Here is a 16280-nt window from a genome sequence, read left to right as displayed (position 1 = left end):
CTTTTCTAAGCAAACTCCTCAGACGGCAACACATACAGAAAGTCCTTGAATACTGTGTATTTATTTGGTGATGAATTTAGTTAAAAAAAAATAAAAAATAAAAAAAGCAATCTCATTACCAATATATTAAATAACAAATAAATGCTCTAGCTTTTCAAATAATCAGAACCCTTTTTGTTTTATTAAAATATCTAAGAAAAAGAATTACAGAAGTAAATTCAGTAGTGGTTCATCTCCAGCACAAAACACAGGTCCGTTGTGGACATGATTTTTAGAAACTTTAAAAAGATTGCAAACTCTTCACTCATTTGCAAATCTTTCTAACAGGTTCTTCTTGCAAAACGGAAACTGGATGGAAAATTTTATGCTGTCAAAGTGTTACAGAAAAAAATCGTTCTCAACAGAAAAGAGGTAAAGCGGAATAGCCCCTGTATCTCCTGAGCCTGTTTCTTTATGAGCAGCTGTTTTCTGGTATATACTACTAATTGACATCTTGCATTATTTTCCAGCAAAAACATATTATGGCTGAACGCAATGTGCTCTTGAAAAATGTGAAGCACCCATTTTTGGTTGGATTGCACTATTCTTTCCAAACAACTGAAAAGCTTTATTTTGTTCTGGATTTTGTTAATGGAGGAGAGGTGAGTTTTGTAATTAGTTGTCTAATAGAGACAATGGCTAGAAAAAAAGGCAGCATGAAATCCAAAAGGTTCTTATGTAAGGTTTGGGCTGGCCGTGCTTTATCAACAGCTGTTGATAAAGAGTTGAAACAGTCTTCAGTGGACCATATGCTGTGCAGGACACAGAGAAGTCAGGCGTCGTGTGTGGTTTTGTCAATGCTATATTGCAAAATTGAAATGTTAGTGTAAAACAGGATGTGTAATTTAGGTAATGGTTGTTCCAACCATTGCCTATGAATGTTAGCCAGACATGTTATTTTCTAGAATGATCCAACTGTTCATCAGCGAGGCAACCCCTCCCCACAGTTAAGCCAGTGCTGCAGTGTTTGATGTTGTATCACCTTCCTGATGGTACATATGCATTTCAGCATGTTAGAGTCTGGCAAGATCTGTCTCAGAGAAAGGATTTTTTGAAAGAAAAAGGTCATTGTAATCACAGAGTCTTTTGTTTGTGCTAGTAAACCCTGATCCCCAAAATGCTTACTCAGAAGACTACCCCATTCTAAAAATGACGTTACAGCATCTGATGCTGCACGCGATAGTATGTGTGAAGTATTACTTACATGTCCAGGACTCTGTCTCCTTGCGTACGATTACTTTATTGTCACAGCAGCCAGATTGTATAAGACAAAGCCATCTGGCTGGCGGTAGTGAGTCACGGAGTTGTAGCTACAGAGTTAGCTCCAGCAGCCTGGAACAGGTTTCAGGCTGTCGGCCATCCCCGTTCATCTACTTAAGCCCCTTAGATTTCTAATTCAGTTGATCTCCGATCTACAAGTGTCTCTAAAGTTCACTTAAGTAGTACATCTTATAACATCTTTACAAAGGAGTCATCTATCCCCCCCATCTCAGCAAAGAGGAAGACTAAATGTTACTGTACTTCAGTTAACTATAGAATAAAGGTGACAGAAAAAGAGAATGAAGCTGGGCAAGGTGGCACACGCCTTTGATCCCAACACTTGGGAGGCAAAGGTAGGGAGCTCTCTGTGAATTCAAGGCCAGCCTGGTCTACAGAGCCAGTTCCAGGACAGCCAGGGCTACATAGTGAAACCTTGTGTGGAGAGAGAGAGGGGGGGGGAGGGAGGGAGGGAGGGATGGAGGGAGGGAGGGAGGGAGAGAACAAATATGAAGTATAAAATGAGTTACAAGCAATAAAGAAATAGAATTCAGAGACAACTTTGTCAGTGTCACTCTGTCCCACTTAAGGTTGAAGGTAGACTTCTTCATATTTTGGGGCTATGCTTTTAGATCTTTTTACACAGTGGTTGTTCAGACCTGAGCAGCAAAGGTGGAAAGATACATGATTGTCATCCACAACATGAGCTCTGCTTAGATAATCAGTGGTAGGGGGTGAAGTGCTGTAGAGTGCACTGGGGGTGTGTGGGGGTGGGGGTGGGGTGTTAAATGTCGCTGGCAGTAGGTAGACTGGAGATAAAGGCCAGGGAGATGGGTTGAGGTAGAGTTTGGCTTCATCCTGTGTTCTGTTGTTGTTAACTTTTTTTTTTAGATATGCTGTCTTGTTTCTGTTGTTTGGGACAGGCCTTGCTATGTATGCTATGTATGTAATTCTTTCTGACTTGGCACTCCCTATGCAGCCATGGCTATCCTTAAGCTGGTGACAGTCCTGTGCCTCAGCCTCCTTCCTGAGTGTTGGGCTTACAGGCGTGTGCCAACAAACCTGAGTTACGTTTGTTTATTTGTTTGTTAGGTAGAGTCTTATTAGATAGCCTAGGCCGGTGGCCTCAGTCTCGGCCCTCCCTCCCAGTCTCTGAGTACTGGGTGATGGTTATACACCACTGCGCCCAGCTCCTCCTGTTCTCCCATTGTTTTCAAACCTTGACCTGGGACATGGAATTTTTGTGTATTACTTAATCTCTTCATTAAAACCAAGTGTCAAAAAAAAATGAGTTCTAGGATGCTGGTCAGATCAGCCTCTCTGAGCTAGCTTCCTCGTCAGTCTCCTACCTCACATCTGTTGGTTGGGAAGATTACAGGACAGAAGTGTATAAAGACCTCACACAGAGCTCTTGGTTTACTAAGCTGTCCACGAGGCCCAGTAATTCCATGGTATTTACAGGTAGTTAGAAGGCCACATCGGGGTTGTAGATTTTCCTTAATCTCTTCTAAAGTGTCTATCCGCAAAGTGTGGAGACTCACACTGAGGACTGAGTGTGGTACATGGGAGACGAGAGAAGTCAGCGAGAGCAGGACAGACGCATGTCTGAAGACAGTGGCACAGTGGCTGGGTAAGAGGCAGACGCACGGCTGAAGATGAGAGATAGGGACAGGACAGCTGGGGTCTGTGAGCCTGATCTTGCGTCGGTGTATCAGAAGCAGTGCTTTTGTGTGATGCCTGCCAAATGCGACCACACTAACAGCTTCCCTCCGCCCTGCAGCTCTTCTTTCACCTGCAAAGGGAAAGGTCTTTCCCTGAACCCAGAGCGAGGTTTTACGCTGCGGAGATCGCCAGTGCCTTGGGCTACCTGCACTCCATCAAAATAGTGTACAGGTGCGTCATCTGTTTAAACTACATGGAGACACCGCCTGAAACTCGTAAGATTCCTTGAAATATTTCAGATGATAGTCATAGTTTTCTTTTCTTTTAATTCAATATAGAGACTTGAAGCCAGAAAATATTCTTTTGGATTCAATGGTAAGTGTTATCTTGTTTAAAATCTTGTGGTTTTCATTTCTTTGTTGTTGTTAGGCATGGTAGGAAATTGTCTTAAAGGTTCCATACTCTATGATTGCATTTCTGTAGTATTCTTGAAGTGACATTATACTTGATTATCCTGTTAGTGTTTATAAGGGACCAGGTTGAAAAGAGAGAGAGCCCAGGGCTGGAAAGATGGCTTAGCAGTTAAGAGCATGGACTGCTCTTCCCAGAGGTCCTGAATTCAAATCCCAGCAACCTCATGGTAGCTCACAACCATCTGTAATGGGATCTGATGTCCTCCTCTGGTGTGTCTGAAGACAGCCACAGTGTACTCACATACATAAAGTAAATAAATCTTAAAAAAAGAAAAAAAAAAGAAAGGAAGGAAGGAAGGAAGGAAACAAGCAAGCAAGCAAGCTCACAAAGATAAAGAACTAGCATGAGGCCCCTTGCAAGAAAGTAGTTCTCTGTCTTGACTGTGGTGAGAGCTACGACAGTACACATACAATGCATAGAACTATACATGAACACACAGGATTACACATATGCAAAGTACTGGCACCAAATAAAGCCAATATTGTAATTAGCATTTTTGTACTAATGTGAATTTCTTGATTGACATTTGAACAAAATGTCGGCTCTGGGGTAAGTTCCATGAGGTTACTCTCTCTGCTGTTCTTGAAATTTTATTTGTTATAGTTATTTTAAAATAAGGAGGGTTTCGAAATTATCAGTTCAGTCCAAGGATATAACTTGGTAGGTAGAGCAATTGCCTAGCATGTAGGAAGTCCTGGATTCACCTTACTTAAAAAAAAAAAAAGGTGCAGCTGTGCGTACCTGCTGTCCCAGCACTTGGGGCAGGAGGTTCAAGGTACTCTAAAGCTTACGGCCAGCCTAGGGCGCTGTCTCAGGAAACTAGAAGTAAAGTTGTTACAGCGAAAAGCTTGTTAATTCATGTCACTGCTTTATCTTACCAACTTCTGTTTGTCAGGGACATGTTGTCTTAACGGATTTTGGGCTTTGCAAAGAAGGAATCGCTATTTCTGATACCACCACAACTTTCTGTGGTACGCCAGAGGTAAGAAATATGTCTGATCATTGATATAACTTATTAAATATAAATACAAGTCATACGCTACATCTACAGAAGAGGAGAAATAAAACCTGTTAGAGCTTCCAGCGTTCTAGGGACTTAGAGTGTACAGTGGGTATTTTTCGCTGGTTGTGACCTGCCCCAAGACCCAACTCGTTCGAAAATCTAGATAGCACATCTTTAGTATGAGTAACAGTGCCTAAAATTTGTTCCCTTTTCAGATCCTAAATTCTGTCTTGTGTTCACTGGGTTGCTGTAATGTTTGTATTTTTTCTGTAGTACCTTGCACCTGAAGTAATCAGAAAGCAGCCCTACGACAACACTGTGGACTGGTGGTGCCTGGGAGCTGTTCTGTATGAGATGCTGTATGGGTTGGTATGTGTTTCTGTTCCTAATTGTCCCACCACACCGTTGATGACATAGTAAGTAGCAATCCTGAAGATGCTTAGGTCGTACCAACAGTGCACCACTGGCCTTGTTAAATGAGTATGACACCGTATCAGGAATACTTACATCAAGAAAGGCTTCATTACTTTCAAACACCAATATGTAATTTCGGTATTCCTAAAGGCTTTTCTTCAGGCAGCTTTAGAAATAGACACCCAGTCACAGCTTTGAACTTCCTTGTTTCCTTTCATTTTGTTTACCTCAAACATCACCTGCCTAATTTCAGAAAGGTGGAAATAAAAGAGTTTCAGTTATTAACATATTGCTATTATGTCTTAAAAGATGATGCTTTGGGCATTTGCCTTTCATTCTGTTTTTATGGGGATGAGTTAATACAGGCAATTCCAGCTTTTATACCACTGGATACCACCTGTTTCCCTTCTCTGAAAACATCATGGTTGCCGGGCGTGGTGGCCCACACCTTTAATCCCAGCACTGGGGAGGCAGAGGCAGATGGATTTCTGAGTTTGAGGCCAGCCTGGTCTACAGAGTGAGTTCCAGGACAGCCAGAGCTACACAGAGAAACCCTGTCTCGAAGAAAAAAAAAAGGAAAAAGAAAGAAAGAAAGAAAGAAAGAAAGAAAGAAAGAAAGAAAGAAAGAAAGAAAGAAAGAAAGAAAGAAAGAAAGAAAGAAAACATCATAGCTTAAAGAATTTACTGGGGGAAAAAAGATGCTTACTGTACGGTTAAATTCCACAGTTTTCAGTAAGGATGCCTAAGGCCTAAGGCCAGCCAGAGCTTCTGGTTAAAATGGAAATTTTATTGCTATACTAAGATATCACTCCAACCCAAGGCAACCTATTTAGGCTTTTTAGTTTAGATCTTCATAGCAGTATATTTGTTTTTCTTTTATGTGGAGTGTGGGCGAGCTAAAAGTCAGTGGTCGGTGTCTTTGTCGATAGCTATCCACCTTATTTTTTGAGACAGTCTCTCACTGAACCTGTAGCTCACCAATATGGCTAAATTGGTATGTTAGCAAGCCCTACGTAGCTTTGTGTTTCTGCACCCTGCACTGGATTACAGGCATGATTTTATGTGGGTACTGAAGATGTGGGTCCTCATGTTTGCACAGCAAGTATTTCAGTGACTGAGCCATCTCCTAGGACAGCACCTAAATGTTGCTATTCTCTAGCCCATTTGAAATATTTGGATGACTTTCTAGATATTTTCTGTGGTCCCTATATGTTCAGCAGCCCCATGCAGCGACCTTTGATGTAGCAGACAGTGCTAGTGCTAAATGCTCATCAGCTCAGGAGCGAGAGAGGGTGGAGGGAGTGTGTGTGTGTGTGTGTGTGTGTGTGTGTCCTAGTCCTACAAGCTGAGCTCAATAAAGATCAGCATATTTTATATTCCACAGAATAATAGATAACACTGTCCTTCCCTCAACTGTGAATGGCTTATTAAAAGCTACCTTTTAAGTAATGCTAATAACAATGGATATCAGATAATTACTTAATACCTTAACTTTATTTAGCCACTGATTGTCATCTAGATATTTCAGAATTCTTTGTATTCTTTGAAGGACTTTGAAAGTATAAAATAAGGTAATATTTTAAAAGGCAAAAAAAAATTTTTGTTTACTTTCTTACCAAAAACAAAAAACCAAAATCCCTGAAAATTGACAGAGCTATAAAACTCCATTAACTTTAAATAATATTTTTATTTCAAAACTTTTAGCTAGATAATTAACTCTAAGGTATTCTCCTAACACTGTAATTGTCACATGTACTTATGGAGGAACACTGTCTTCGGGTTGCTATCTACATTTTGGATGATTTTATTCTCGAGTCTTAAATCATTTGATATTTGTTATTTGACCGGTCTGGAATGCATATTACTTGTAACTATCATCAAATCTGTGTCTCAGTCACTGCTCTCTGACTGTGAAGAGACACCATGACCAAGGCAACTCTTATAAAAGAAACCATTTAATGTGGGCTTGTGGACAGTCGCAGAGGCTTAGCTCAGTATCATCATGGTGAGGACCACGGCACTGGAGCAATAGCTGAGAGGTATATCCCAGTTCATAGGCCAAGATACAGAAAGAGACACTGGACCTGGCAAGGGCTTTTAAAACCTCAAAGTCCCACCCCGCCCCACCCCCAGTGACACACTTCCTCCAACAACTAATCCTTCTCAAATAATGCTACTTCCTGGTGACTAAGCATTCAAGTATAGGAGCCTATGGCGTGGGAAGTGGAGATTCTTATTCAAAGCACCACACTGTGATATGGCCGGCCCATCCTCATTTTTTGTAAAATATACTATTACAAGTGTGTGATTTAAGAACAGTCTTCAAAGAGCTAGTAAAAATACTCTTCCACCCAGCGAGCACAAATTAAGTTTGATAGTGCATTGGGCTTTAAACCTCTTTGCCATACACTATTGATGCCTGCATTCTCCAGGTCATGCGGTTCTGTAACTCTCAGGACCCAGCGCCTCTCTGAAGACCAAGGTCAAGTCCAACATCTTTTATTTTGGAACACAGCGTTTCACTGTGTGGTCCTGCTTGCCCTGAAATTCACCATGAAGGCTTTGCTAGAACTCACAGAGATCTACCTGCCTCTATCTTCCAAGTTCCAGGATTGATGGTGTGGGCCACCTCACTCAACAATCGAACATCTTTTAAACCATTTTCACATAACTCACTAACCTCTTGTGTTGTTTTGCTATTTTTAAAAAATTTTCCAGCCTCCTTTTTACTGCCGAGATGTTGCTGAAATGTATGACAATATTCTTCACAAGCCCCTAAACTTGAGACCAGGAGTGAGTCTCACCGCCTGGTCCATTCTGGAAGAACTCCTAGAAAAAAACAGACAAAAGCGACTTGGTGCCAAAGAAGACTTTGTAAGTATCATGTTTCTCAGTACCAGTTGTTAAACTTAATTAAAATTTGAAGATATAGTGAGACATTATTACAGACTTGGGGTAGATGGGGGTTCTTGTCCCAGGTTTCAGTAGTATTTGTGTACTTGAATTTAGTTCTGTGTCCAGCTTTTATACCCCGCTACTTACTGATTTTCATTTCTGATAGTTGCTCCTTCCCTCTTTTTGTGAGGTGTCATATGGTACATTTACTACTTTGATGATTTTTTTGTCAGTTTAACTTTATTTTAGAAGAAAATTTTACTACATAGCTCTAAATCTAATGTTCTCTCTCTCCCTCAGCTTCCTGAGTGCTAGGATTAGAAATGTGTGCCATGCCCAGAAATTTTATTTTTTGTATTTTGTTGTTACTGTTTATTTGTTTTATTTTGTTTTGAGAAAAAGGTCTGTGATGTGCAGACTAACCTCAAACTAGCTGCCATCCACCTGCCTCTGTCTCCCAAGAGCTGGAATTATAGGAATGTGCCACCACATCCAACCTAGAAATTTACATTTTTACTGCTAAGTAATACAAACTTACAACACAAACCACCCAACTTAAGTTTTGTTGGGGTTTAAGACTGTTAGTGTTTAAATTATTTTCTTTGTTAAGGAAAATTTAAGGGGCTAGAGCAACAGTTTGGGGGTTAAGAGCGCTGCTTGCTTTTCCGGAGCAGGTCATCACCATCTGTAATTCCAGTTCCAGGCGGTCCAAGGCCCTTCCTGGATTCCAAGCGTACTGCATGCATGTGGGGCACAGACATACATGCAGGCAGAACATCCATACACACAAAATAATAGTAAGTTCTTAAGAATTGCTTTGAGACAGGGTCTCACTATGTGAAGAATTTGCTGGCCCCTCCTTGAGATGATAATGGAATCTGCCCATTGTTTCAGATCATCGAACTCAACTTCTAATGTTACCAATCTCATGCTAATGCCAGAAAATTCACAGACTAGTGAGAAACATGAACTTTTCAATCTCTTTTCCAGAAAATCTTGGAGGCTGTTTTCAGCCTTCGATTTGAACTGAGTAGCTGCTGCCTTCCCACCTGCCCCCTCGCTGTTCAGTGGGTCACTCTGTCTTTGTCTTTCTCAGTCTTGTTAGCGTTCATACCTCCTTCATCCTTCTCTAGTGCCAGTGCCAGTCAGAAATCGCAACCCTAAGTTGAGCTGCTGTGTCCTGGGCTGCTGAGCAGTGCTGAGGAAAACATCAGGTGGGGGCGGGTGCAGCACAGTCGCATACCTGCATGGTAGTCATGAGCCTCCCGTGCACCTCACTGCTGCAGTGTGCCAGTCTGTTCCTCGATGCTTGCCCTGCCTGCTCATTATCCCAAACACCCCCTCTCTCCATCTCCCTCTCTCCGCTTCCAGATCCCTTTGGTGGATATCTTTTATTATTCGTCTGGGGGATTTAATTAATGCACCAGTGGCCAGCTTTTCCATCACTGGAGCCTGCCCTCTACTCCCTGTTCTGAAAACAACACATATTAAACAGTTGATGGAAAAAAGTTGTTTACTGCGCACTTGATCTCAGCTTTACTAAGAACACATACAGGCATCCACACCCTCTTGCTAGCCAGGGAATGTTGCGTGGACTAAATACAACTTCAACAGAAACAACCTGAGGATGTTGGGTAGTTCACTCCCTTTATAGCAGTAATGTAAGCTAAAGGTATACCTCAGTGGAATAATGTGCTTCGTGTGTAATGTGCTTAGTATGTAATGGCTTTGATCCCCAGCACCATAAAAACAAGTCAGTAGCATATTGAAAAAGTAAATGTTTGTATTTCTTCAAGCTGTGGGGAATGTCTGTATTGGCCTGCACAGCTCCCACAGTAGATGATCTTGCCTTCTGTTTCTCTGGGATATAACAGCTGTGTGAGTGAGTGGGGCTGACTCCGCTACCTACCTCTGTACTGTCATCATAGCCTGAATGGCATCTGTGTCATCTTGCTGTCTATCACCACCTCTGTCCTGGGCCCTAGTCTTGGCCTGGGACTTGGTGTGTGCCTTTGTCTGCACAAATACCTGCTGCCTCATGTTTTCTCACTTCATTTGGTAATTAAACATTAAGTTTAACATTGTATCCCTCAGCTTTCTCTTATAACCATTGAGTTCCCAGGCCTTTACTGAAACTCTCAAATTCTTGTACTTGCCCTTTATATTTCTGGGCTCTCCTCTTTACTCCGCTGTGTAAACTATCAAGATCTTCCTCAGTCGCATGCTGTGCATGGACTGCCTTGTGGTTGTCCTCAGACCCTCTTCTTGGCGCAGTGGCTTTAGCTACCTTCATGACTTCAGTCCAGAGCCCGATTGCAAGCTCCTCAGATTCGCATCCCGTCTGTTTTCTTCATACTGCAGCCGGAGTTTCCTGAGTACCTTGCCCAAAGCATGTTATAAGTGAAAGCCTGGCTTGGAAGATGACTCAGTTGGTGAAGTGCTTGCTGAGCAAGCATGAGGGCCTGCATCAGGTCCCCAGCAGCTACGTGGGAAGCTGGGCAGAGCACATGCTGCTATAACCCCAGTGGGAGAGGGAGAAATGAGAGGGTCTCCAGGATTGAGCAGCCCACCTAGTTGAGTCAACACTGAAAAAGTGTCTTTAAGCATCAACTGGAGAGTGATAGAAAAACTGAGCATTTCCTTTGGCATGTGTTATCTCACATATACATCACATACACAGAAATCCTCTAAAACTAGAATTTTACATTAAATCTCATTTTTAAAAAAGTAAAATATTAGCTGGGCAGTGGTAGTGCACACCTTTAATCCCAGCACTTGGGAGGCAGAGGCAGGTGGATTTCTGGGTTCAAGGCAAAGCCTGGTCTACAGAGTGAGTTCCAGGACAGCCAGGGCTACACAGAGAAACCCTGTCTTGAAAGAAAAAATTGAAATCGTGCTGCTATTCTGTGTTCCTTTTCACGTGAAATGCCTTCATTTTCCATTTGGGTATTTTGGCCACAAGTCTAAGAAGCAGACCTCACTGTTCTTTCTTACAGCTTCCATGTTTAACCAACTGTATGTGTGTGAAAGGGAGGAGACGAGAATACGAACATGAATGAGAATATTCCTTATCTGAACTGCAGGACTCACTTTCTCAACCAAACTAACCAAGCTCCATTCATTCATCAGTTTACGTGCTTACTGTCTAGTTAATTCTTAATGAAGCTTTAAGAAATCAAAAGTCATTTGTCATTTTCTTTATGTTTTGATTTTATTTTTAAAAAATGAAAGGAGCAGAGTTTAGTATCCAGCACACACACCGAGTGGTTCATAAACACCTATAACACTAGCTTCAAGGAATCCGATTTCTCTTCTGAACTCTGTGGACACCTGCACACACACACATGCGCGCACCACAGACATTCACACAGACATATATGCATACGTGCAGATACACACAAATCTTTTTTAAAGGTGCCCACTTAAGACATTGCTTTCTCTAAGAAGTTTTTTTTTTCCCCTAACCCACAAGCTTTGTAGGTTGAGCCCTACTTTATAACTGCTATAGAACCAGACTGTGCTTTGCCGTGGTGTAAGCAGGCCCCTTCCCACGGCTTTCACGTGTGTGCCGTGGTGTAAGACTGTGCTGACTTTTTATGATACTTTCATTTCAACATTTTTATGCTCATCTCTGAAGACTCCATGAAATATGTAAGACAGAATCGTTAACCCTGTTGAACCTGTGGGAAACTGTGTGAAGGTGACATTACTTATGTACGAGGAGCTGACCCTGAATACCTGCCTTTCCAAGGCCTATGACCGACATCAATAACCCATTAAAAACACTTGAGTGACCAATGGAAGTAGTTTCACCTTGTAACATCCTTCAATGAATACTTAAATTTTTGTCATTACTAAAAAAATATTTTTTTAATACTCTAGCTTGAAATCCAGAATCATCCTTTTTTTGAGTCACTCAGCTGGACTGACCTCGTACAGAAAAAGATTCCACCTCCATTTAACCCTAATGTGGTAAGTATGTGTCTCATCTAAAATAGTGAAATCTAGAATTTAAGTTCACCCTGATTTTGGAAATGGATCCCCACAGCCAACCCGAATGAAAGGAGCCACTACCTAAGTATCCGTGCACTCTCACTGAGAGGTGTCGAGCTCCGTGGTAGAGGACTTGCCACAGTTACTAAATATCTTCCTGCATATTAGTTATGAATGCTTCTTAAAGGTCAAAAGGATGGTCTTAGTAGATAGAAGCTAAAGTAGCCATTATCATTTCTGTACATAGTAAACCAGCATCCAAGTGCAATTATTTCCAAACAAATGTGTGTATAGGTATGGTGTTATGTGTACATTTTGTGTGTGTGTGTGTGTGTGTGTGTGTGTGTGTGTGTGTGTGTATATACACCAGATGTTGAAATATCCTCCACAGTCTTGCCCACTTCAGTTTTTGAGACACGCTCTGTCACTAAACCTGAGCTGACTCCCTTCAGCTAGGCAGCCTTGACAGTTAGCTGCAGGGATCCACCTGTCTCTGCCTTTATGGTGCTGGGAGGACACATGTGTAAACCCTTCTCAGATCCTGACTAGGTCCTAGAGATCTGAACTCAGGTCCTCATGCTTGCTTGTTAAATACTCTTACCAGTCCAACTGTATCCTTAGCCCTAAGCAAAGTCTTTTCCTGGGAATATAAGTTGTCCTAGCACTTCTAGAAAATAATAAGCTGGGCAGAGGCAGGCGGATTTCTGAGTTCAAGGCCAGCCTGGTCTACAGAGTGAGTTCCAGGACAGCCAGGGCTATACAGAGAAACCCTGTCTCAAAAAACCAAAAAGAAAAAAAGAAAGAAAATAATAAAAGTGTTATTAAAATGTTCGTATTAGCTACCCTGGTTGGGTCTTACTGATGGAGGCAGTTTACTAAAAGGATGTTTTTAAGCAAAAAGGCCATCAGAGGTGCGTTAGAATCAGCAATGTGTAAAGTTTTAGAAAGCAACATAGATTGTTAGTAGTCATCAGAAGGTTGGTAATAACGTTAGTAACCACTGGCAGCCTTCTTCCTGGGCTTACATATTTTGTGTTTGGCTGTTACGTTTGACCTGCCCCTCAAATGAGCTGCAAACTCACTACTCTTACGCATGCCTCACTCGTGTATCTGTTTATAAATTAGCAGAGGACAGTCACGGACAGATGAAAAGTGACAATACCAATATGCAAACCTGGGTGTGATTCCAGGATGGCCCTGTGTTTGCATGGGTGTGCATGCACATTCCGGTGACGGACAGACCGAATCCTTGGCGTCGCTCCTTAGGCGTCACCCAGAGACCAAGACTCCTACTGTCCTGAAACTAGGCTAGCTGACCAGTGAGCCCAGAGACCTGACTGACTGCACCGCCCTGTGCCGGAATGGCACAAGTGTGACCAGGCCCACGTTTTTAAACCTGAACTCCAACTCTTCTTCTCCTGGCTAAACAAATACTTCAGCGAGTGACCGTCCCTCGCAGCCCCAAATCTCTTCATTTGTTGTTGCTGTGAAACTTAGGGGATAAGGAAATTATTCCAGGAAGTAATGTATTTTGTATACCCTGTCTTGGTTAAAGGTTAGACTCTGCATCATGACTGTGATATTTTATACCCTCTGACTTTTTTTATGTAGATATTTGTACACTGACTTGTTTTATGTAGTTTAGAATTGATAGTTCAAGAAATGACTACTCTGTTAAGGACAGTTTTGTTCCTGATTTTCACTTTCAGGGTTAGGGAGGCTCAATCCTCATTCTTCACTGAAGAGAAAACAAGTGTACAGAGAAAAGGAAATGATATAAAGAATGGCAACTAACACATTTCATACTCAAAAGTTGATGAAGGTTTCTGTTGTGTTCTGCATTAATTTGTGTTTGTGTGTTATTGAGCACATTGGCATAAGGGTTGCTGAAGCAGGCGCTCCTATCACTAGGATAAACTCCCAGATCTGAAATGATTTTAAATACTTACTTAGTGTGAGTGAGTGAGTGAGTGTGCGTGTGTGCACGCGTGAGCACTCAGTGTGCATTTAAGTACCACATGCATCCATCCCTGGCCCTCCGGTTAAAGCTGTTGTGAGCCATGTGATGTAGATGCTGGGAACAAAACATAGATCTTCTTCAATACTTTTTTTTTCTTTTGAGATTTCATTTTTCTTTTTATGTAAGTGTATGAGTATTTACTTGGATATGTATATATGTACCAAGTGCATACAGTGTTCATGGAGGCCAGAAGAAGTGTCAAATCTCTTAGGACATAGGCTACAGATTGTCATGAGCCATCATGTAGGTGCCAGGAATCGAATTCAGGTCCTTTATCCTCTAGAAGAGTAGCCAGTGCTGTTTGGTTTTTTCTCTCTCTCCCTCCCTTTCTCCTTCCCTTCCTCCCTCCCCCTTTCTCCCCACCCCCCCTGCCCCCATCCATATGTGTGGTGTGTGTGTGTGTATGCATGTGTGGCCAGGCAGTGGTGGTGCATGCCTTTAATTCCAGCACTTGGGAGGCAGAGGCAGGTGGATTTCTGAGTTCGAGGCCAGCCTGGTCTACAAAGTGAGTTCCAGGACCGTCAGGGCTACACAGAGAAACCCTGTCTCGAAAAACAAAACAAAAAAATTAATTAATTAATTAATTTTTAAAAAAGATAGATTTTGATCATGTTTTTTCCTCCCCAGTTTTTCTCAGATTCAACCTGCTTCCTACCCACCCAACTTTTATGTTCTTTTGCCTAGCAGTACACAATCAGCTGGACATAATGATACATACCTTTAATTCCAGCAGAGTTTGAGGCCAGCATGTTCTACAGAGAAGGTTCCCTGATAGCCAGGCCTACACAGAGAAACCCTGTGTCAAAAACCAAAAATGAAAAAGAAGGGGCTGGCGAGATGGCTAAGTGGGTAAGAGGACTGACTGCTCTTACGAAGGTCCTGAGTTCAAATCCCAGCAACCACATGGTGGCTCGCAACTATCCATAATGAGATCTGATGTCCTCTTCTGGTGTGTCTGAAGAGAGCTACAGTGTACTTATGTATAATAAATAAGTCTTATAAGATTATAAATCTTATAAATTTTATAAATCTTATAAATTTATAAATCTTATAAAATAAATAATAAATAAATCTTAAAAGAAAGAAAAAGAAAAGCCAAAAAACAATACAAAAAAAGCAAAGTACACAGACACAATGGAACAAATAGACATCAAAATAAACCAAAGACCAACAAGACAAAAAAGAAAAAAAGAAAATCCAAAGCAAAAGGAGACAGAAAGCCTACAAAACACCATTGAATTCGTTTTGTGTTGGGCATCTGCTCCTGGGTATGATGCCTTCCTGATGGGCGGTTAATATAACCAGAGAGACAGAGAGATTCCACTGGAGGAAACTGACTTTTTTTTTCCCTTTGCCAGTAGCTATCAAATGCAGATAGCTTCTTGGTTAGGGGTGGGAACCCATGTGCATTTCCCCCTCACTGAGCTGGGACTCTGTCTGGCTTGAATTTGTGTAAGCTTTTTGCATGTGCATCAGTCCTGTTGTGTCTAGAAGGCACTGTTTCTTTATACTCCTCCATGACCTCTGACCCCTAAGCTCATTCTGCCTCCTCTCCCACATATGTTCCTGTGCCTTCATAGCGAGGCTTTGATGAAAATATGTTTTTTAGGACTGAGTGCTCCAAAGTCCCTCAGACTGCACACCATCCAGTTGTGGGTTTCTTTGTTAGCTCCAGTCTACTGCAAGAAGAAGCTTCTCTAATGATGGATATAAAGGTACTGATCTGTGATACAGTAGTATGACATGAGGACTCATTCTATTGCAGAATAATAGCATTAGATTTTCCTCTATATAGCCTCAAGTTCTTAGGCACTATTGAGTTCTTAGGCACTCCATAGCCTCGAGTTCTTAGGCACTATCTCGTCTTAAGTTCTTGACACCTACTTCTTTAACTGGAATCATTTGTTTGGTTGATTGATTAGTTTAGTTAGTTTGTCAAGACAGGGTTTCTCTGTGTAGCCCTGGCAGTCCTGGAACTCACTCTGTAGACCAGGCTGGCCTCGAACTCAGAGACTCACCTTCCTGAGTACTGGGATTAAAGGAATGCTTCACCACCATCCAGCTTGGCACCTCCTTCTTTACGTCAAGGAAATCATCATCTATGATTTTGTTAAAAACATTTCCTGTGTTTGATCTGGGTTTATTTTGCTCCTCTATTTGTAGATTTGGTCTTTTCATAGTGTCCCAGATTTCCTGCGTGTTTTCTGGCTGGATTTCTTTAGGTTTAACATTTCTTTGAGTTACCCCTTTTTTCCTACCTTATCTTCAACTCCCGAGATTCTACCATGTTTTGTACTATGTTAATGTTGTGTGACAGGGCTTTCTTGGGGGGGGAGACCAACAACACACTCACTCCAGATAGGAAGCCCATGACAGACCAAAGAACAAATGCCACCAAAGGCCAACTTGGTGAGTCAATAAGTCTTATTGGGGTTACTTAAAGAAATGTGGGCAAAGGACACTTATAGGAGCAGAAACTACTCAGATAGCTACATCACCAAAGCCCACCCCAACACAGGTGAC

The 16280-nt window shown here is 41.8% G+C and overlaps 1 protein-coding gene across 4 annotated transcripts in view; it reads left to right on the top strand.

The window, feature by feature from the left end:
- The window catches only part of LOC110338619 (serine/threonine-protein kinase Sgk3), a 102975-nt gene that overhangs the window by 82897 nt on the left and 3798 nt on the right, over positions 1 to 16280 (top strand). For all 4 annotated transcript variants that reach the window (XM_021221911.2, XM_029533351.1, XM_021221913.1 and 1 more), the window contains exons 9-16: positions 328 to 411; positions 510 to 641; positions 3077 to 3189; positions 3297 to 3333; positions 4328 to 4414; positions 4709 to 4804; positions 7568 to 7723; positions 11627 to 11716. In XM_021221911.2, the coding sequence (XP_021077570.1) occupies positions 328 to 411; positions 510 to 641; positions 3077 to 3189; positions 3297 to 3333; positions 4328 to 4414; positions 4709 to 4804; positions 7568 to 7723; positions 11627 to 11716 (795 nt within the window). The remainder of the gene's footprint in view (positions 1 to 327; positions 412 to 509; positions 642 to 3076; positions 3190 to 3296; positions 3334 to 4327; positions 4415 to 4708; positions 4805 to 7567; positions 7724 to 11626; positions 11717 to 16280) is intronic.

Source organism: Mus pahari, chromosome 22 (genome assembly GCF_900095145.1).
Source record: "Mus pahari chromosome 22, PAHARI_EIJ_v1.1, whole genome shotgun sequence".
NCBI classification, from domain to species: domain Eukaryota; kingdom Metazoa; phylum Chordata; class Mammalia; order Rodentia; family Muridae; genus Mus; species Mus pahari.
This window is presented reverse-complemented; position numbering and strand designations above follow the sequence as displayed.